General features: G+C 49.6%; 1 protein-coding gene across 2 annotated transcripts; it reads left to right on the plus strand.

Moving 5' to 3' along the window:
* Positions 1–1303: 1303 nt before the first annotated feature.
* ETV4 (ETS variant transcription factor 4) lies at positions 1304–18434 on the plus strand. 2 transcript variants are annotated; one of them, XM_086766617.1, is made up of 11 exons: positions 1304–1419; positions 1511–1607; positions 1754–1801; positions 5794–5847; positions 9322–9448; positions 11157–11395; positions 13873–13947; positions 14044–14112; positions 14461–14633; positions 15689–15790; positions 16446–18434. In XM_086766617.1, exons 1-11 carry the CDS (start codon positions 1375–1377, stop codon positions 16665–16667), a joined length of 1251 nt encoding a protein of 416 aa, XP_086622743.1. In that variant the 5' UTR covers positions 1304–1374; the 3' UTR covers positions 16668–18434. The 2 variants fall into 2 exon arrangements, with proteins under 2 accessions (XP_086622743.1, XP_086622744.1); XM_086766618.1 differs by having other exon boundaries at positions 14464–14633.
* The last annotated feature ends 3387 nt before the right edge of the window (positions 18435–21821 follow it).

A 21821-nucleotide genomic window follows, 5' to 3' on the forward strand; every position in this document is an offset into this window, starting at 1 on the left:
GCAAACTTCCTGCGAGTTCGGATGTTCTCGTTCTGCTCCCACAGGCAGGTCAGAGCAGTGTTCCAGTCAGGTTTCCTGGCAGAGTGAGGTCCTGGGAGCAATGGAGCTGTAGCCTGCTGGCAAAAAGATCCAAATATACATTGACTGGATACTTAAACACGTTATTCTACGTAACAAATACCCCTTTCATAGTCAGCGCATCAGTAGGTCACACTGGTGGTGTTAGCTATAGAGAAAAACATGTCAAAAATGCACATTTTCCGTTCAGCCCTAGGGACAGCTTTCCCCTTTCCTTCTTTTTCTCTTGAGTGTCTCTTCCAGGAGAGGGCATTCCATGAATGATTTTCTTATTATCGCCGGGTCCCAACAGTTACTGATAATTTTTGTAGAATAAGTAGGATCAATAAATGTTAAAAATACGATCATGGAACTTTAAAAGAGAAATTTGAAAAAATAACAGGAGGCACACACATGGCACAGAAGGCAGCAGCTGGTACGCGCAAACACACACAAACCCACTTTTGAGGTGTGCAAATCCCAGGATGATATGTTTTATTTTATGTTCTTGTCCCTTACTAAGAGTAAAACTGATGTTGGCAGCCAGGGCTTCTAATTATTTCGCTCCGGATGCATGAGAGACTTTTTTCCAAATCTTGTCGAAACTTCAAGAGCTTCCCCGGAGCAGAACTGGCCGCACCTGCAGATTGGTTTGCAACGGCCGCGGGGTGCGGGAGAACGGGCAGGCCCGGCCGTGTGCCGCGCTGGGCGGGAGCCTGGCAGCGCAGGCCAAGCACAGCATAGCTGGAGCCTTGGCAGCCTTTCGTGAATGAACTTCGGGAGGGTTCTTTTTTTTGTGAATGGGAGCGCCGGCCCTGAATGAACACCCGAGTGCTGCGATCTGATTGGCCCTGAGGGCTCAAGCCACGCCCAGTTTTCGCAGGGTGAGGGGCAGGAAGAGCTGGGATTGGCGGGCATGCCCCAGCCCGCAGCTTCATTCACAAATTCAATGAAACAAAGGAGCGGGCGATGGGAGCCCCCCCTCTCCTGTCTCCCCCCCCACCCCCGCTCCTTTCTCTTCCCCCCCCCCCCCCGGCCTGACCGCCCGGGCGGGGCTGCCCCGCGCGCCGCCGGCTGAGGGGCGGGGCCCCACCGGGGCGGGGGCCGCTGTCCCGGGGTGGCGGGGGCTCGGCCCGGCTGGGAGCCGGCGGGCTCGGTGCCGTCTCGCATCCCCGGTTTCGGCAGCCGCGGACGGCGACGGGGAACCGGGCGGGCTGTCCCGCCGCGGCCGCTGAAACCCGCACCCCCTCCACCCACCCACCTCGCGTCCCGCACTTTTCCCGGAGCCGGCAGCCCCGCGCCCGCGGCGGCGGCGGGATGAAGGGGTACCTGGACCAGCAGGTGCCGTTCACCGTCCCGCAGGTGAGCGGCGGCTCCGCCGGGCGGGGGGTGGGGGTCTCCGGGCCGGTCCCGCTCCGCTCGGGCCCCCCGCGCTGATCTGCTCCCCCCGCAGCAGCCCCCGGGCTCCGCGGCAGCCGGCGGCGGAGCTCCCATGGGCGCCAGGAAGAGACCCGGGGAGCCGGGCTGGCCGCCGGCGCGGGATTCGGAAGGTAAGGGGGAGCTGGGGGTGCAGGGAGGGACGGGGACGGTGCAGGGTCCGGGCGGCTCCGGGTCCTCCCCCCGCACCGCCCCGTTCCTCCCGGCACCGGTGGCTGGAGCATCCCGTCCCTGAGGAACGGCCTCGCTTCTCCCGCAGAGCTCTTCCAGGACCTGAGCCGGTTCCAGGAGACCTGGCTGGCAGAAGGTGGGCTCCTTCCCCTTCCTCTGCTCGGGTTCGTTCGGCTCTTCACGTTTGTACCGCGTTTGCCCAGCCCCGAACGTTTAAGGATTCTTTTGAGCCCTGGCTCGGGAAATGAGTCACACGATTGTGCCGGGGCTCCGCTTGTGAACCGAGCTTGGCAGCTCGCCCGCCTCCCCGGTTACACTTTTCGCTTCGGGCTACTCGTAACCGGTTGGATTTTATGCTAATTTGTCACTTATCTGTGTTGGTTGGCAGAACGTTGGTATTTTCTTAAACAAACAACAAGCTATTATTGTAATTTGGGGAGCAAAGTGTTTCCCTTCGTTTAAAAAAAAAAAGAAGAAGAAGAAGAAGAAAGAAAAAAAAGTTAATTCTTTGAAAGGATTCTTTCTTGGAATCCACACACTTTTCAGTGTCTAAATTGTTTTGCCTTTGGACTTCAAGGACGAGCAAACTTCAAATGCCAGGGAGTCCCGTTAATTACAAGGGAAACTAGTTTTAAACAGAATGGTGAATTTGCTCTAATTCCAGTTCTACAAATGATCCATCTGCTAGAAAATCCAAAACGTATCCTCAAGTGCAGACTCTCAATAAATATAAAATATACATATACTATGATATATTACTTAACAAGTATTTAACAATAATGATATAAAAATATGCATGGCATTTTAAGCAGGGTTATTTCCTTTATTTTCACCTCAAGTGGAGGACAATCCTGTCAAACAGTTTTTTGGTTTGTTTTTTTTTTTTTAAGCCTTCAGAAAGATATTTGCCAACTAAGTAAGATTATTAAGGATAAAAAAAAAAATTCACGAGATTAAGGCAACAGAAAACTTAAGAGTACTTTCCTAAAGAATGCAGAAAAAAAAAAGGAAAGGAAGTGAAAAATATGAAATATGTTATTTATTCTCTGCCTTTACCACATTTAGTTTAGATATTTAGCTATCTTATTTTACTATTTTATTTACAGTTCTTAGTGTTACTTTTGAAATAAAAGAGGAAAAAAACCTAGGAAGGAAGCAAACTGGAAAGGTAAATTCTCAACAAACCATCAGCCATGCGAAAAACGCTAACAGATGCAGGCCATGTGTGTATGTATATGTGTTTGCGTGTGTACACGTGTCAATACATGCCTCTATATGATTTCATTCATTGTTAGCTTCACAGACTATTTTAATAGTGTCATTTAACACTTGATTTCCCCTTTGCAGAGTGAAAGAATGTCTGCATACAGGTGACTCTAAAAGAAACAGAGGCTGAAAAAATCCTAGGCCTTTTTACTAAAAATCTAAAGCTTTCCTCCACACCGTTTTTTACCAGAATCTGTTTGAATGTGACGATGTGCAGCCAGCAGTTGATACCTATATAGAATTAATTTCAAGCCAAAGAATTTATAAAATTTGATTTGGCATTCAGAGAGAGAAAAAAAAAAAAAAAACTTCTTTGGAGAAAAGTTGCACAGGTGTTATCTGTGCTGATGGCAAGGAGGAGAGAGATGCGCTTCCTTCTGCGTCCTTAGTCCGAAAGCTTTCCTTACGCTGCTGCAGATCGCAGAAGTGGTGTGGGAGCTGGTGAGGCGCAAGCTGATGCGTCTCCAGTACAGGACTGTAGCTGTCTGCAACCATCCCTGGCTGGTTCCATTCTAATCCACTGCCTGATGTTCATGCAGTGTTATTCCCTAAGGTTTATTTTCGGCACATCTTGCTTAGCTTAGCTTCAAGTGACTGAAATTAGTGGCCTTCTGTTCCTCATGTCCGTTTGCTTTTGATTACATCACCTTTGCTTCAGAGCTGAGAGGGTGCAAGCTTTTGTCCACTCGGCAATTACAAGAACTCTAGCTTCGCTTGTTATGTACCAGCAGCAGCATTTCTTTCAGCAATAGTTTGTGAGGGATTTTGTGAAACAACAATCTGCTGAGAGCCCCTTCTCTCCAGTAAAAGGGCCGTAAAAGTAACTGTCAGAAGTAATAAAATATTCCAACATGACATGCGCTATGGTTACTGTTCTCCCCAGAGTTTCTCCCAGGGCACCGCTTCCTTACCACCTTTTCTTTCTGGGGTAGGGAAGGATGTAAAGGTATTATTGGTAAATAAAAACAGATGCTGCTGTCGGGGGAAAGCCGGATTGGATCACTGGCTTTGGTGTCCTATTGCTTAAGGATGCGATTGTGAGATGTGCTCCAACAAAACCACACCCTCCAGTCTGTGCGCAGGTTGGCCAAGAGCACTGTTCTGTCTTGCTTACACAGCTCCTGCAAAGGCAAGATGGGCAGAAACCATCCTGGAGAAAGGGGCAAGCATGCACAATTGTATTTACAGCTGGAAAATCTGAACTAATTGTTCCCGCCGCGAATGCGTGAGGGCAACGTTGATTAAAGCTTTTCTCAACAAATAAGGGAAGCAGGAGCTAGAGGAGACTGTGTGTAGCTGGTTCCTCTGTGAAATAAGCAAAGCACTAATTACATATACTCTGTTTCCATACAGAAAATTTAGTATAGTAGCACTATGGGCTATTATATCATTTGATTTTGTGTGCTGGAATAATCTCTCAAGGACACAGCTCCGTGTACCTTGCTGAATCAACCTGCAGGTGAAGAAAGACAATAAAATTATTTTTCTTCTCCTGTGCCATCTCATTGTTTTACTATATATTTTGCACTGTCTTCAGTGCAACTCAGACACGGGCTAAGGCCACACTGTGGCAGGTGATCCATGGACGGAATGATCCGAGCTGGAGGTCAGGAAAGGCAGGCAGATGAGGAATTGGCACGAATGACGCCGGAAGAGTCAGCACAGCTACCAGTTTTCACCAGACACCAGCTCCCAACCAGTTACATCTTTCATAGGCATCACAGGAAGAAGAATTCTGATATTTTAAGTTTTAAATTAAAATAAGTATTTACTCCAAGAAGCGATGAAACATCCTGTGAAGTGCATAGTGAAAGACTCTCCTAGTGCCTCCGTTTCGGGTGCTGTGGGAAGCTCCACCCGTGTGGGCTTTGCAGCTTTTGCAGAGTCTAGTCTTCATGTAAATCAGAATAAAGATGATCCCCTGAGTTACAAAGAGGCATCAAGTGTGCTGCTGACTTTTCAGGTGACAAACACACAGGAGCATCCCCAGTTTGTCTAAAGGAGTCATTAAGCCTGAAGCATCTTAACACTGAGATGCTGATGTCGTTAACTATTTCACTGCTTCCCACCTTCAGCAACACCTGCAGATTTTCAGATACCTTTATTAGACAGCCTTTGAAATAGTCCAATATCTTAGACCTTACTGTTATTCCTGGAGCTGTACTGACAGATGCCCAGGAGGAAGCTTGGCTGCGCTGGTTTGTGGGGAAGGAGCAGCTGTTTGCCATCAGGTTCTCTATGACGACACCAGCGCTTCCCCTTACATTTCCCATTTGGAAAACCACACCTACGTGCAGGGCACGATTAACTATTTCCCTCTCCTGCTACCGGATAGTTTTATTTTTTTTCTTCTGAAATGTTCTCCTTCTGCTGATCTACAAGTTGTAGCCTGTTCCACTAGTGCCAAGCTATCTGCTGCTTCTGGAGCTACCGGAAAGATTGTCCGTGAAGGCATAGATGTCTCCTGTTCTGCTCATCGCTTTGGTGTAGCCTTTCTATATTTATCAGTTAGTAGTTGGTTTTGCTATTCTAAATGCTTAAAAATCCCTGCATGTTATGTTTCTAATGAAAACTGAGAACCCTGGGCTAGAAAACTGGCTGTTGTCCTTATTTCCAAGGTAAGGGAGAAGGAAACAGGCGGGCTGCTAAGGGGTAAATCTGCAGGCAGAACTGTGTTCACTAATCCCAAAGGAAAACCATCCTTAGTCACTAAAGTGCATCCCAGCAGAAAGCTCAGATCTTTCCTGCTTACGCATATTTCTGCCTTACTGTTAATTATACCGTACAAAGTGCCAAATTTAACTCTCCTCTCTCTCTCTCTCCCCTCTCTTCCCTCCCTGCCTTTGCTCCCTCCCCTGGCAGCTCAGGTTCCAGACAGCGATGAGCAATTTGTGCCTGACTTTCACTCAGAAAACTGTAAGTAACGTGGGGGCAATCACACATCTGGGGGGAGAAGGGCAGGAAACGCTTAAACTAAGCGAAAGCGTAAAAGACACTGAGGCTAACGTACTCATTTTATTCCTACGTTGTTGTGATGGTGACAGGAAAACCAGGCTAAATGTCCACGTGGGGACGATGCAAAAGGAGCTTTGTGTGGCGGTAGCTGCCGCAGTCCCTTATGCAGAGCGGTGTCAACAGATGCATATTTTAGTTGGGGTGTGTGTGAATAGTTAAGCACCCCTGAACAGCTGAGATAATGCATTACTGCCACAATGGAAGGTACAATTTGAGCTATTCCTCCTCCCACAGCAAAAGAAATCAGACTATGCGTGGGATGATGGGCGCTGTGTCTCCTGCAGGTGCTTTTGGGGGGCTCTGCTCACCCCCATGGCCTCTGGGAGACGCTGGTCCTGCCTGCCACAGCAGGAGGGCACAGCATCCCTGAAGAGATATGGTCAGAGAATCATGGAATCACAGAAGGGTTTGGGTTGGAAGGGACCGTTGAAGCCCATCCGGTCCAACCCCCTGCCAGGAGCAGGGACATCTCCAACCGGAGCAGGTTGCTGTGCTCGCTCTGCGTTCTCAGGAACTGCCCACCGAACAGATTGCGTGTGTTTGGAAAGGAGCGTACAGACCGTACCACGCGTGTTTGCGCAGGGGGCTGATCAAAGCATTTCACCTCACACGGGAGCTGAACGTCGCGCAGGTACCAGTGTGCGTACGGGAACCTTCCACACAACGGCCGTGTAACTCGCAGCTTTTCTCACACCGAGCCTGCTCACAGCGTGCCTCCATTCCATGTGGAAGCTGATGCTGGGCTAAGACTACGTGTCTGAAGTGAGCGCAGTCTGTTCTGAACAGCTCTGTGTCGCTCCAGGAGCCTGGAGCTGACTTTCGACAGGCACATCAAGGCTACAGGAAGATGCGTTACCGTTCCCTGGGCGTATCCACGTCCTGCAGCTAACTGAGAGTGGAGATGGCCATTTAAATCTGGTGCGGTCAACTTTGGTGCCCTTCCTATGCTGATACTCCTCTCTGCACAAAGCAGTTTTCCCCACGAAAATGGAAATGAAGCACTTTTACTGGTTGTTCTTGTCTACCTTCTTGCCCCGGACCTGGCCCTGCAGCACAGCCAGGCTTGCTCTTTGAGTCGTAGATCTTGTTTCTTCCTCTTTTGGACCTAGAACTGAGGAGAGGGTTGGTCCCAGTTTCACTCTGAATGCATGAACGAGCCGGTTGTAACGCGATAGCCGGTTTCAGCTTTTAGAGGCCGGAAAGAATTGGCTGCTCCTAGCACGTCTAGTTTCTTGAAACCTCAATGGAGTTCAGCGTACTGCACAGAGCAACTTTTTTTTTTTTAATTTTTTTTCCCCTCCTCGAGACTCAGCTGACACATTGGCATTTTTAGATGGGTTCTATGTGTCTGTTTCCTCCATACGTTGAAAAGAGCTGGGACAGGTCAGCATGCTCCCACGTGCCATCAGCTGGGACAGTGCCAAGCGACGCGGGTGACCAGGCCCCTCTGCCGCGGCTGACGGCAGCCCCAGGACCGGCTGCGAGAGCCGGTTGTCCCTGAGAAGGAATAGGGGCCAGAAACAATACGAGGCTCTGGTATCTTATGGATTTATTTATTTGTATTGATTCTGTCAAGCTGTTTGGACCACTTTGGGTGCTAGCATGATGTGCAGAGTAAAGATGGGCTTTTCTGGTGTTGGCTGAAACCGAAAGCAGGCAAAAGGGTCAGGTTTAGGGTTTGGTTTCTTTTCCCCTCTTGCTAAGAAAATTAATTTTGGGGAGGAATGTTTGCCATAGAAAGTGGCTTTAATATCTGTGCTAAGAGAGGCAGCAGCAGCCCTTTCCCCAGCCCTTTAGAGAGCCGTTGCGGCGGCATTTCTGAAGGGACAACCAGGGCTTGAGGTGATGGAGAACTGGCTTGAGGACGTCTGGTGAACAAACAGCTCAGGTCCATCCTGAAATGAACTCGGCAAAGGGATGAGGTATTAAGAAATCAGGATGTTACTTTCCACCCTTAAAACTGTAATCACAGCTCTGAACATCTCAGGCTCTGTCAGCAGCGTTGTGTCAGCCTGTGGAGGTGGGAGTGAGCTGGTGAAGGGCTGGAGCTGGCCTTATTCAAAGCTTACAGTTTTGATTTGGAGGGCAGTTCTTTCCCTCATTTGAAAAACAGCCCTCCACCTATTTACCTTTCTGGGGTTACTTTTCTTTCCTTCCTAAGTGTCAGTGACCTCCTAAGAGCAGCAGCAGAGCCTAGAGGCAGAGGTAGAAGATGCTTACCGTGTCCTTCAGCCAGGATAAGCTTTTCTGAGGAACTCGTGAAGGAAGTTTTGCTCCCTGCTGGATTTTATTAAGCATAAGAAGTAACAATACCCACATCCTACTTCCTGGGGCTGTAAACTGCAACCCACATCTGTTATTCGTGAAATTCTAACCAGCCCAGAAACACCCCTCCTTGTCTGCATCAGGCCCTGACCGCAGAGCAGCGCACTGAAAATGGAAAGGAACATTTTTCCTTTTTCCTGGACAGTCATTGGTGCTTTGGATGAGCAGATTCCCCCAGGTATAAACCTGATCCAGTTAATGAAGTCAGATACTTCAAAGGGAGGGCACTGAGGGGACTGCAAGCTGCTCTTTGAACTTTGAGGTACATTACAGTGAAAGCAAGGACTTGGAAATCAGACTTCTGTCATGTGCCGTGCTGCAACACTGATGCAGTTCCTTTGGAAAAAAGGGATTTTGGCTATCTAAACTGGTTACGTGCTTCTGAAAACACTACTTGTGTGAGGTGTCTGTGAGCAAGTTAGCCTGGTGACAGCCTGTAATAGTATCCAACACATATAATAGTATTTTCCCACAGAAAACCTTCGGCTTTTGTACCTGTGTCTACAAAATCCTTACATTTATTGTCCTACAGGACAAATGATACTGTCAGGAAGCCTACAATGTGTCATCACATTAGTGCATTATAATTTAGCGCAGTGCTACGTGGTGATGCTACTCACAAGACATGTTTACCAGGTATGGCAACGAAAGAGTATTTTGCGTGATGCAAATCAAAACTTTGCTTGCATGTGTTGAAAACCAGCGGATGTGCGTGCTGCCCCTTATGATACAACAGCACATGTCTGTCCCAGCCCTGAACAGCTTAGGAAATCCCCACTCTAAATCGTTTTCAGTGGTCTGGCTCGTCAGAGAGCATGTTATCACCACCTTAGATTTGCTCTGTTAAGGCTGATGTAGGATACAAGCTTTACTAAACCAAGGGCAGAGCTCAGGAAAGCCCAGTGAACGCTAATGGGTATTTTGTTTCTCTCAGAGCCAGGTGAGCAAGGACAAGGTGGTGGCATCTCTACTGAGTTTTTACTGGCTGATAAAAATCTCTCTCCATAAACAAGAAAGGTGCCAACTTGCTCTTTCCCTTCTCTCCCACAGTAGCTTTTCACAGTCCTCCTGCCAAGATTAAAAAGGAGCCGCAGAGTCCCTCCTCGGACCCCGCGCTGTCCTGCAACCATAAGCAGCCCTTCCAGTACGGCACTGGCGAGCAGTGCCTTTATGCCAGGTAACGCAGCTTACGCAGGGGAGGGACAGGAGCTGGTATGAATTCCAGCGCTACCGCATTATCTAACGATGAAGCGTTATGACAACAATCTGCTCTGTAATCTGGGTAAGGGCAGCGCGCACGTGCTGCGACACGAATTCACCAGTGGGTCAGCCCGTGGCAGCCTGCTCGGGCTGCCATTGATTGCCCCGGGGCGCTCAGACCTGGGTGGGGTAGGTCTGGGCTTGCCTTTTTCTTCTTCTCCCTAGCGCTGTTCCTGATGCTGAGAGCAGTCTTGACATCATCACGTGCCTCTCTCTTCCCCTTTGCTTTCCAAAATCTGTCCCACAAGGAGCTCACTGACACCACTGCCCACAGCCCCAGCTATTTGCATGAGTTAGCGTACAGCTTCTTCTGTACAGAAACCTTCTCCAGTTTTCTGCTTGAAGGGTTGTTGCTACTGCACGTGGGGTCAACCAATAACCAGAGAGGAAGGTGTTTATGCTGGGAGTTTAGGTGGCTGCAGAGCGGGACAGTGTGTCTGCCTGTGACACCTTCTCCCCGGTGCTGCCACGGGTCCTTCTCAGAGAACTGTCATGCTCCAGTACCTTTTTGACTGTCCCAGTGCCTATGATCAACCCAGACAAGTTGGAATCAATTCCCCCAGTGCAGTCACTGCTCCAGCATTTGCCTAGGCAGGTGTCATGGTTTAACCCCAGCAAGAAGCTAAACACCACGCAGCTGCTCGCTTACTCCCCACCAGAAGGATGAGGGGGAAGAGAATTGGAAGGGCAAAAGTGAGAAAACTCGTAGGTTGAGATAGGAACAGTTTAATAATTGAAATGAAATAAAATAAAAATAGTAATAAATTGTAATCAAATGGAAAATAACAAAAAGAGAGAGAATAAAGCCCAAGAATGACAAGTGATGCAAAAGAAAAACAACTGCTCACCACCAGCTGAGTGATGCCCAGCCAGTCGCTGAGCAGCGCCCTCCCCCAGCCAACTTTCCCCCTAATTTACACGCTGAGCGTGAATGACAGCATCGTATGGCCTGGGATGTCCCTGCGGTCAGCTGGGGTCAGCTCTCCTGGCCCTGTCTCCTCACTGAAGGGGACGCTGTGAGTAGCAGACAAGGCCTTGACTCTGTGCAAGCACTGCTCAGCGCTAACAAAGACATCCCTGAATTATCAACACTCTTTCCAGCACAAATCCAAAACACAGCCCCATACTAACTACCGTGAAGAAAATTAACTCTACTCCAGCCAGAACCAGCACAACAGGACAGGAGCTTCCTGACCGCTGCGGGGCTACCCCACCCCACACCCAGCTGCGGTACCTCACCCAAAACTGGTGAGTTACTGCCAGGAGGAGGCGGCCGCCGCCATGAAGTGTTGTCCCCCTTGGTGATCCCAGGAGGAGGGCCTGCACGCTAAAGCTCTCCGTTTCCAGCGGTCACAGGATTCCTCCCAACCGAGGGACCTGGGCCTCACTGCCGCTGCCTAGGGTTTGAAGAAGTCTGTAATGTTCAGCTTGTCAGGTTCTGTGAATGACGGAGTGTGCGGCTGCCCTTGGAAACACCTTTCCTTGGGGTCGCTTCCCTGACACAGCTGTGCACGCGGCTCCTACAGCCCTCGCAACAGCCTGAGGCTGAGGAATTTTCTGTCCCTCAACCAGCCCTGCGCCAGGGCCAAGCAAGCAGCCACCCTGTGTCCTCTCCCCTCTTCCAGCTCTGCGTACCAGCCCCCTGTGGAGATGTGCCGTTCCTTCTCTTCCTCCCACGCCCAGGAAGACCCCATTGCCTACCGGCGCCAGATGTCCGAGCCCTGCCTCCAGTACCCTCATCAGGGCTTCAAACAGGAGTACCACGACCCACGGTACGAGCAAGCAAGCCAGGTGGGCAGCAGCCATCAGTACCCAGAAGCTGTGATGGTCAAGCAGGAGCAGGTGGACTACGTGTGCGACACAGGTACGCAGAATTTTCTCACTGCGTAAACCAGGCATCGGTGAGGGTGAGCAACCTCCTGGGTGAACATCCATCACTGGTGGCCTTTGGGCTTTGAAACAGTGCTGCTTCATCTTCAGGAGCGTGTGTGGTCTGGGAAACTGGCTGTGTAGCAGGAAATGCAACGTGCTCTGTCCGTTTACTGCCTCCAAGAGAAGGCTGAGACATTCACCGTCTGCACCGTGTGCTGGGAAGGACTTTCTGGTAGATAGTGGAAAGCTTTAACAAGATCTAGGAGCTACAAGGTGATGTTAAACCCACTCAGACTAGATTAAAGGCACGTTTGTTTTTTTTTTTCCAAGGGAATAAGTAGCCATTGGGGACACTCTCAAAATCCATCATTTGCCCATTCACACCAGCAGAAATGGAGAAAAGGGTGTTAGCAGTTTCTCAGGGAGTTTTTGTCTTTGCGGGGGGGGGGGGGGGGGGCGGGGGGTTGGGTGAGCTAGTGGGCTGTGGAAAGGGAGAGATGTTAGGTCACTTTTGAAGAAATTATACTGAAAATGTTTTGCAAATGGCAGCAGAAAGGAAAGAATCAAATTGGAGCTTGTACAGAAAGACTATCTGTGACTCCTGCAGCAGGAGGAAACCTTCAGGCCCTGGCAGAGGAAAGCGGCTCCGGGTGCAGGGATTGCACCGCGCAGCCCTGAGCTGCAGCTCACGACGCTGTTCCTGTTCCCTGACCGCAGCAGAACAATTCCATTCGCAAAACGGAGGCAGAGATGCAGCTCTCCCAGCCCAGCGAGTGGGTGTCAGCTCCCACTGCTGAGGGACACGGGTGCAGCAGGTCCCAGGGACAGCCGACGCTCCGTTTCGGAGCTTGCTGTGCAAGATAAACCAGCTGTGTTCTGACAAATAGATCTAAAAGTCTAAAACTCACAGACTCTAAAGAGACTGGGGTGGCTAACCATCAACTGGCCAATTCCAAAGCAGGCGTAAGCGCAGAGCGGGGTCTAGGTTGACCCAGCCAAGCACAAGTGTGCTGCTCTGTGTCTCCTGTAGCATCAACCTCTGTCTGCTACCTCCCACAAAAACAGGGCACGCAGAGCAGACAGCAGAGATTTCAGAGGATCACAAGTGTAAAAAGTTCATCATTCCAAAACCAGCTCTCTAGACACCAGCTCAATCAGGTAGTCCTCTTATTTTTCCACAAGGGATAAATCTTATTCTTTATCGAATGGCTGAGGTTGGAAAAGACCTTTAAGATCATCGAGTCCAAACGCAAACCTAGCGCTGCCAACTCTGCCACCAAACCGTGTCCCTCAGGGCCGCTCTGCTCCTCTTTCAAACACCCCCAGGGATGGCGACTCAGCCGCCTCTCTGGGCAGCCTGTTCCAGCGCTTGACAAGGCTTTCAGCGAGGAAATTTGTCCTGATATCCAATCCAAACCTCCCCTGGCCAACTTGAGGCCGTTTCCTTTTGTCCTATGGTTTGTTCCTTGGGAGAAGAGACCCACACCCACCTCCCTACACCCTCCTGGGCGATGAGGTCTGCTCAGCAGGTTTCTCAGCAGACCGGTCCAGAGGCTCACTACTCTGACATCACAATGCCTTCTTCTAGAGGGAGTGTCACTTTGGGTTTCCTGGTATTTTAATGGACATTTTGAATTGTTTCCTTTAGCAGAAATAAATACATAAATGAAAAGCTCCTGTGAGGGTATAGAATCCACCACTGTGGCGATGCTGATATTGCACTTTCACTGGGTCCTTCTGTCCAGACAGAGAAAGAAGACGCGCAAACCCAGAAGAATGCTTTTTGTGAGAGTAGTTTACGGTTGTAACAATACCCAGCCTGTCTGCGCAGAGTACCCCTCTGCCCTTAGCGTCAGCGAAACGTCTGCCGAAAGCAGCAGCTATATGCAGGAGTATGAGGGAAACGTAAGGTAAATCTTTCCAGAGCTCCCAGTTACAGCTTCCAGTCCAGCTGTGGATGGAAAACAGGTTTGATGCGGAAAACATAAGATATAGAAGATACAAATGGCAGTGCCCAGGCCATGTATGCCGCACAGAGATCATGAAAACACTTTGTGTTTGTTCAAACTCAGGCTATGTTTTTTCATTTATGTTCTCTCAGCTGTTTGTGAGAATGTCCTACCGTGATGTGAAAAAGCCAGGGAGACGTAAGACCTGGGAGATGACACTTGTGAAGCACTGTCTGTAGCAAACACGCAGACGCTGCTGCTCTCCATGAACATCATCATAGCACCCCTGCAAAAATAGAACGCCTTCTCACCTGGGAAAGCAGCAGCAGAGTGCACAGTTAGCTTAAACCAAGATGAGGGAGAGGTACCACACAAATTTAGCCTATTGCCCAAGATTTTGTGTTAAGAGTGGTGCACAGGTGACTGACGGGATATCCCGGCTACTATGAAGAGAGCAGAATGGAAGATCATTCTACTTCCCGAGCTTTTTAATTACACGAGGTTTTTAATTGTTCTGCAGATGTTCCTGGCTGTCCTTCCACGTACATAAATGTGGAGAGTTATCCAAGCCATCCGAGTACAGAAGATACATTGGGTAAGAAACTCGGTGGCTGTCCTCCCCCCTGCGCCGCGTCGCCCTCTGTGCTGCCCCGTCTCCGGCCGTGACCGCGGCTGCCGCTTTCTCTTGCAGGCTGCAGCTATGACAAGCAGATGAGGTCCTTTACTGATGATGTCTGTGTTGTTCCAGAAAAATTTGAAGGTTGGAGAAAGAATGGCTTCCAGTGTGGGTGTAAGATAGGGTTATCAGCACCTTTGCTGGCCACTTGACCACTGTCTACATAGTTCTTGCAGGTGTGGTAGCTGTGGTTCATACCTTTTGGTACCCCATTTCTTGAGCTTTTTTAGCAGCAAGCAGGCCTTCTAGCGTAAGTAGCTTACTTGTGAGGTTCATCAGAGCTCCTCCTAGAAGAGCTGCTGGTGAATTGGCCGCTCTGTTTTATGTGAACTGAAATATTCCAGGTAAATGTTTGTGAAATGTGCTTTTTTTTTTTTTTTTAATTTGTTTTTGCACTGTTACTCTTATAAACACCTTGTTTGTTCTTGTCAGCAGGAGACACCAAGCAGGAAGCTGGAGGGTACCGGGAAGGACCTCCGTACCAGAGACGGGGATCTCTCCAGCTCTGGCAATTTCTTGTGGCTCTATTGGACGATCCGACCAATTCCCACTTCATTGCCTGGACTGGTAGAGGGATGGAGTTCAAGCTCATTGAGCCAGAAGAGGTGAAACCATTTAGCTTCTCTGCAGGCTCAGGGGGAGCAGCCACTGCTTCTGAGGTTGCAAATTCCCAAGCGGCTTCCCCTCTGCCCTGTGAAGGCTCCTGCCTACGAGTGGCACTCGCTAGACCCTGCAGCGAGTCAAGGTTTTTAGAAGAGGTCAAAACACTCGGGTGACACAAATATAAAGTTTAAGAAAGGCTGCTTGTAAGTTTAGACTCCCAGCAACGCAGTGAGCCAAGTTGCTTCCACTTCCTTAGACACTTCATGCTTTCAGTGACTTGTGCTGTCTTATCACGCTCCATATTTGAGGCTGACACTGAGGTTTGGAGTTTTGAACCCTACTGATCACAGAGGTTTTCATAAAAATCTGGAAGAATTTACATCCTAGTCTAAACATATTTTTATATCAAACTGACTTTAAGTAAGGTGTAATTTCTAACACTGTCATGTTCCAAAAAACCCAGCAATATCTGACAGTATCTGGGAGATGTGTCTGTAATATCTGTTCATGTCTTGCTCCAACTAGAGCTGCATTTAGCACCGTTCTTGCTACATATCAACCTTTATGGGCACTTCCAGCGCAGATGAGTTGTTTTGGTGGGCTAACATGTGCTTACGGCAGATTTGAGTCTCATGGACAAAGCTGAAAATCATGTAGTAGGAGGAAGAAAGGCACATGAATCTCCCAACGGAGGTGTTCCTTCCTACCTGGGCTCCTGGTAAACATGAGATCCTTGGGGATGAAGCATAGCCTAGGATGAAGCAGTCCTTTAGCATCCTCAGGCTTTCAGAGTACTAGAGAGCGAGAAGAAGCGATGGCAAATGAGCTCTGCAGTGGCAAGGAGAACGTCTCTCTGTGGCAGAGCGTGCTTCCATTTGAGTTCTACTCTTCTTGTTGAAAAGCTGCTAAATAATTATCGTTGAGTCTATTAGTTAAATGTTGTAAACATTTGTACATGTTGTGGTAGCAATCCTCAAAAGAGAATCAGCTGGGTAACGGTCTTTGCCCTTGGCTTGGGTTCACAGCCATTCATGCCCTTCAATGCTTTATCCTACAGGTAGCCAGACTGTGGGGCATCCAAAAGAACCGTCCGGCCATGAACTACGACAAGCTGAGCCGATCCCTTCGCTACTATTATGAGAAAGGGATCATGCAGAAGGTCAGTTTGCAAAGCAGATGGAGTTTTTCTGCTTTTAGTGATGCTTCTCGTGTTTGAGACAGGAAGTTTGCAGATGCAGAATGTACCTGAGCCAGCCAGGCATCCCGGGCTGGCCTTCCCCGTAACGTCTCTGTGCAGCACTTAAGCGAGGAAGGTGTAAAGGAGCTGAATCTAGGCAACATCTGGGAAATAAAACAGAGGGGAATAATTGTTTCTTTATTTTTCCGTGTATGTCTGCAGTCAGGAGCATTGGAATTTATGCAGCTGCAAGGACAGAGTCAGTCTGGCTTTGCTGTTGGTGAGAGAAAGGCTGCCTGGGAGGTGGTCCCACCTGGTAGGGACGGTCTCTTCCAGACCCAGGGCACTGGAGAGGATAACTCTGAGTGTGATTAGGTCACAGGACAGACTGGCCAGGGGCCGTTGATGCTGGTGCTACCTGGACAAAGTCAGCTGGCAGCATCCCATTTCCCTCTCCGGGGAGGCCAGAGCAGCAGAGAAGCAGGAGGACAGCACAAGGAGAAGTTTACAACTCTGCCACGTCTCAGGGGAGTGGGCTAGAGAAGCCAGACGGCTTTGTGAGCCTTGTCTGCTGCGGAGGAGCGTTGCCTAGCGCTGCCCGTGCGCCTGCATCATCCGTCTCCTCTCTTCCCTGCAGGTGGCTGGCGAGCGCTACGTGTACAAGTTTGTGTGTGAGCCTGAAGCCTTGTTCTCTCTGGCCTTCCCCGATAACCAGCGGCCAACTCTGAAGGCAGAGTTTGACCGGCAGATCAGTGAGGAGGACACAGTGCCTCTTTCTCACCTGGATGAGAATGCCGCTTACCTGCCGGACCTCGGGAGCCTCCCTCCGCAGCTCTACAGCAAAGGCTACCCGTACTAGCGATGCTGGGAGCACGCCGTGCCACCCTTGCTTGTGTGTGTAAGGGAGATGTCTGGGTAGTATCCATCAATAGAAGAGTTTTTCCAGGCCAGCCTAGGGTAGCACTAAACTAAGAACACCTGCTTCGGGCAGGAAAAGTGTTCAGGCAAACTGTGCGTAATCAGCTGATAGGGTTCTTGTGTGCTGGTGATAAGACCCTCGTATTTGTCAGGATGGGACTCGTTCTCAGTGACTGTCCTGGTTTTGGACACAGTGACACAGACACCTTCACAGCAGCAGAGCTGCAGCTTCAGCAGCGTATCGGGTCACTGCTGCCTCCAGCCGGAACAAACAAGCCTGTCGCAGCCCCTCGCTTTGGGGAGGGAGGAGGTGCCATCCTAACGGGCTTTTTTTTTTGGATATGAGGATGCTACACTGCCACTTCTGACTCCATTTCTCCAGGACATGTTCTGAACCTCTGTACAACCCACCCTTAGCAAGGGATGGCTCTGATGCGGACTCACCAGTCTTGCCTTCTTCCCAGGATGGCTGCAACCCAGTGGTCGCCAATCAATCATATGCCTTCCCTGTGAACCGCTTCATGGGAACAGGGAATACTTGTCTTCTACGTCCATGCTCCTGCCTTATCGCCTCCTTGCTCACAACACTTCACAGCAGGGCTATCTGGCACCCAGGCGCTCTGTCCAAGCAGGGTGGCTGGAGGCACTGGCCAGGATTGGAGCCATCCTGGAGCACACGGCGCTGCGTGCAATGCAGGGGAGCTACAGAGCTGCCTGCCTGCACGGGTCTGCAGCACGGGTGAAAGCCAACGTCACCTCCAGGTTCAGCGATTGCAGGAGACAGTGAGGCCTGAGCCACCACTTCATTGCAGTGTTGTGGCTTTTCCAAACTGAAGAATGTATTCGAAAAACATCCTCAAGATCTTCCAAGACCTCAGTCTCTTGAGTGTGCCCATCCTGGGCTTGGCTAGAAAATCACCTGGGGCAAGAACAGAATGTGGTGGAGCTGTGTTAAGAAAATGCTTTACAAAGTAACCTAAGCCATACGTAGTTCTTAATGTCTGAATTTAGACTTAACCTCCACAGAGGTTTGCATGTTTGAGGGAGTTCCTGACGTGCTGGAAGCACAGCTGTCCCTGCAGCCCAGTGCAGCACACGCAACTTACTTCACTAGACTCCCACGGTAGTAAATATTTATAAAGGGCACCACATCCTCACTGAGAGGTACCTCACTTTTTAATTAGCAGCTCTGACCACGCGCCCAGTTAGATGAGGCGCAGTACGGTGTACCCACGCAGAAAAAGCCTGTTCCCTACGGCTTCAGACTGGTGTTCCAGCTGCTGAACACGGAGCATTGCCAATGCTGCCAACGTGGCAGCCTGTGGAGGAAATTCCTTCTGGTGACTGAAAGTCTGATTTCCCCCAACAACTCTCCCCTGCATGGCCAATGCCAGCCCTCTCAGCCTTGTCCCTGGGCGTGAGGGCCAAGAAAGGCAGCTCCCCATGCCTGAGGAGAGGCCAGAGCCTCAGAGCATCCTGCTCTGCTGATGCCTTTCCGTGCCCTGTGTGGTCCAGAGACTCGGTGTTCTGGCAGCTCCAGGCCCTCCTGCCTTGCCCTGCTCCTACCTGGCAGGCACACTTCCTCTGCTGTGCCAGAAGTGAGGGGGAAGAGGAACCCCTCCGTGGGTATAAGCTGCCTTTACAATTTATGAGTGTGAAAACACCACAGTTAATAAATTGGTCTATGCCTTTGGCCAGTGCACCTTCACTCAGCCCCTGGCTTGTCCTCCCTTACCTTCTGAGCCGGCTTTGCCCATCTCCTTGGCACCAGAGCGTATAGCCTTGGGTAGCTGATCCAGAGAGTGCAGGGATGTGTGTTCACTCCTGAATCTTGGTGAACACTTCACTCCCTTGGCATCCTCACAACCCATCATACAACCAGGTCTGAAAGATCACAATGAAACACGTAACCTCTGGCTGCGCCTGGTGCCAGGGGAACAGTTCTCCGCACCTACACAGGCCATGGAGCCAAGCTCCGTGGTTTTAATCAGCTTTTCCCTAAACACCTGTCTCTTGAGCAGTGGCATTTCCAGGTTGCTCGCTAGGAAAGTGAGCGTGTTGTCATCTGCTGAGCTAATAACACGACCAGGGCAGCGCAGGGCACGCCAGCGAGGCCGGGGACACCCTGTCCCAGGTGACAGAGCCCTGCCAGGACACGGCCACCCGCCTGGGCCTGAGCAAAGGCTGCAGCGAGGACAGGAGCTACCCTGATGTGGAGGAGCCGCACCTTCCCCAAGAGAGTCTGGTACCTCCTAAGGGAAGAATTTGTGCCTTCTGGAGGAAAAATGGCTGCAACACTGTGTTCTAATGAATGAAACCAGAAGCTCGCTTTTATTTGATACCTCAATCTGCAGGTTTCCCAAGGATTTGACATGTATCCAGTATTCCCTGGGCTATCTTCTGCCCAGCCAACCTTCCTTCCAGAAAGGGAATTCAGGGAGCTAGTTCACATTTGCATGAAAATTTAGCTCCGTGCTTCACTCAGGCTTGTCCTCCCAGTGCAGCAGATCGATAGCTGCAGAGCAGTTCCAGGAATCGGCAAGATCAGGTTCTCCTAATCGAGTGGCAGGGACCTCCCAAGGGCAGAGCTTTATAATAACCAGCTCAGAGAGCTGGGAGTCAACAAATACATTCTGCGTTTCCAGTTCAGCAAGAGAGAGAAGCAGCTGGTTAGGGAAAGACGTCGGGGACGATAGACGAGTGCCATAGATTTCTCACTCTGGTCCTGAAAGCGCCAGCCCCATCCCAGCACACAGAACAGGTTTCAGCTTCGCTACCCAGTCGCTCACCTTGCTGTTCACACAGCAAAGTGGCAACAACTCTTGATCCAGGCAGCAGAGCTGTCTTTTCCCCAGCTGAACCGTTCTGGCACCTGAGAGGGGAGCAGCGCATGTTACTGGGTGCCAGCACACGCAGCCAGGGTAACGCACCTTTGGGTCGGTGTCCCTCCTCCACACACATTCACAGCTGAGCGTCGCTCTGTGGTGTTAGGCAGGTAAGAAAGCCAAGAAAGACATCAGCTTCTTCACGGAAAACCCTGTGAAGACAGAGTTCTGCTCGTGAGAAGCGCTGACATCCGGATGCAAACACACCTGACATTCTCACACCTTTCTATTATTGTTTACTCATTATATTCAGATTTATTCTAGCAGCTTATTCTTCAGGGTGTGATGATGCTTTGGGACGAGGCAGAAATAAACTCCCAGCAGTCATTTCTTCCTAATGTCTTTTTTTTTCTGCAATTCCTGTTTTTCTGTGTGGTTATTATTGTCGCAATGGCTTTGCTGTTCCTCATGCTGTATCAACAGTGCAAAGCCCAGCAGAAAGCTCTGCAAATCTATTACCCAGCACACGATGCAGAGTTCCTTTCTGGTCATAGTAAATAATTAACACGTAACAGTACAGCAGGGCCACGCAGATGCTGAGAGGCTGGAGCAGCTCTGCTGTGAGGCCAGGCTGAGAGAGCTGGGGCTGTTCAGCCTGGAGAAGAGGAGGCTCCGGGGAGAGCTGAGAGCGGCTCCCAGTGCCCAAAGGGGGCTGCAGGGAAGGTGGGGAGAGACTCTTCAGCAGGACCTGTTGGGACAGGACGAGGGGTGGTGGTTTTAAAATAGAGGGAGGTAGATTTAGATCAGATATTAGGAAAAAAATGTTTTACACTGAGGGTGGTGGAGCACTGGCCCAGGCTGCCCAGAGAGGCGGTGGATGCCCCATCCCCGGAAACGTTCCAGGCCAGGTTGGACGGGGCTCTGAGCAACCTGATCTGGTTGGAGATGTCCCTGCTCCTGGCAGGGGGGTTGGACTGGGTGGGCTTTGAAGGTCCCTTCCAACCCAAACCGTTCTGTGATTCTGTGATTAAAGGGTACTGCTGAAAAGATTACACCCAGAAAAGAAATAGCATACACAAAGCAGACGACACTTGTTCACTTTAAAAAGAGAAAATCGTCTGTTTATGCATTTCCCCCATCGTAAGTCAGAAAGAGAAGCAAATACAAAATAAAATTGGAACAGAAAGATCTCAGCGTGCTGTACAACTGTGTACATTTTCCCACTGTGTACATTTTCTCTTTTACATCTTTTATTTGACTTTTGAAAAGTCACGTGCAAATTTTCATAGAAAAACAGATGCAGCTGCAGAGTTCATGGGAGGAAAACATCCTTGGAAGAGTATTCAACAGGACAACCTTCTCTGCCTAATGCCATAGTGAAAAAAAAAAAGCCTCCAAACTTACAAACTTTCTAATTCTATTTAACTTTTATGAAAACCTAACACCAGGGGAAAGCTCAGGGCAGTTATACAACATAATAAATCAGTATATACAACATCCCTGCCCACCTCTGTACATAGATACAGATTTCCAACACAGCTACTTTTCAGTGCGAAACATTCTTCAAATCCACCGAGCGTAAAACAACCAGCCAAATTCATTCTACTCATTTCAGTAATAATTTTAGCAAATGTCCCAGCACTGGGGGGGAGGAAAAAAAAAATTGAGTATCTGCAGCTACAGAGTCAAGTAAGTTTCACCAGTTTGCAACAGAAAAAGTAATTTACAGATAGGTTCCGCACGATAGGTGCACACTGGACAGTCCATTTCTTTCTAAACAAGGAATGTTACGCAATGTTTTACAGACATTTTGGCTACAAGACGATATCCTATTAATAAAACCAACAGTTGTGATGTCACCAAACCTTGTAAGTGGGAAATAAAACACACGACACATTGTAGAGAAAGTCTAAACATCTGTAACCGTTTACGTTCCCAAACAGAGCCGCGCTGGAGAGTGGATGAGGTTAATTACCATCTGATACGCCAGCCTTCAGCACGCAGGAGATGGTGATGAGGGATAAGACTCACTGTCTGACCCGTGCCGTTGTACAAGCATAACTGACATTCTAGCTGGGTTTCAAGGGATCTTTCCTGCCTTATTCCAAAGCCACAGATACTGAATATCTCACCACAGATGGCTTACAGAAAAGAAAAATAGTTACACGGAACAGGAAAATGCATAATATAGGAAAAATGGAAAACAATCCAAAAAAACCAGCCGCTGTTCAGGAGCATAACTAAAAATAAATCCCTTTTAGCAGGGCAAA

The sequence above is a fragment of the Chlamydotis macqueenii genome, chromosome 25 (genome assembly GCF_036417535.1).
Source record: "Chlamydotis macqueenii isolate bChlMac1 chromosome 25, bChlMac1.mat, whole genome shotgun sequence".
Lineage (NCBI taxonomy): Eukaryota > Metazoa > Chordata > Aves > Otidiformes > Otididae > Chlamydotis > Chlamydotis macqueenii.

Excerpts from the sequence above, each read along its gene's own strand:
- ETV4 (XM_086766617.1), top strand. The coding sequence starts at position 1,375 with ATGAAGGGGTACCTGGACCAGCAGGTGCCGTTCACCGTCCCGCAG. Across the intron at positions 13,948-14,043 it reads GAGTACAGAAGATACATTGG|GCTGCAGCTATGACAAGCAG; the intron begins GTAAGAAACTCG and ends TTTCTCTTGCAG. Across the intron at positions 14,634-15,688 it reads AGCTCATTGAGCCAGAAGAG|GTAGCCAGACTGTGGGGCAT; the intron begins GTGAAACCATTT and ends TTTATCCTACAG.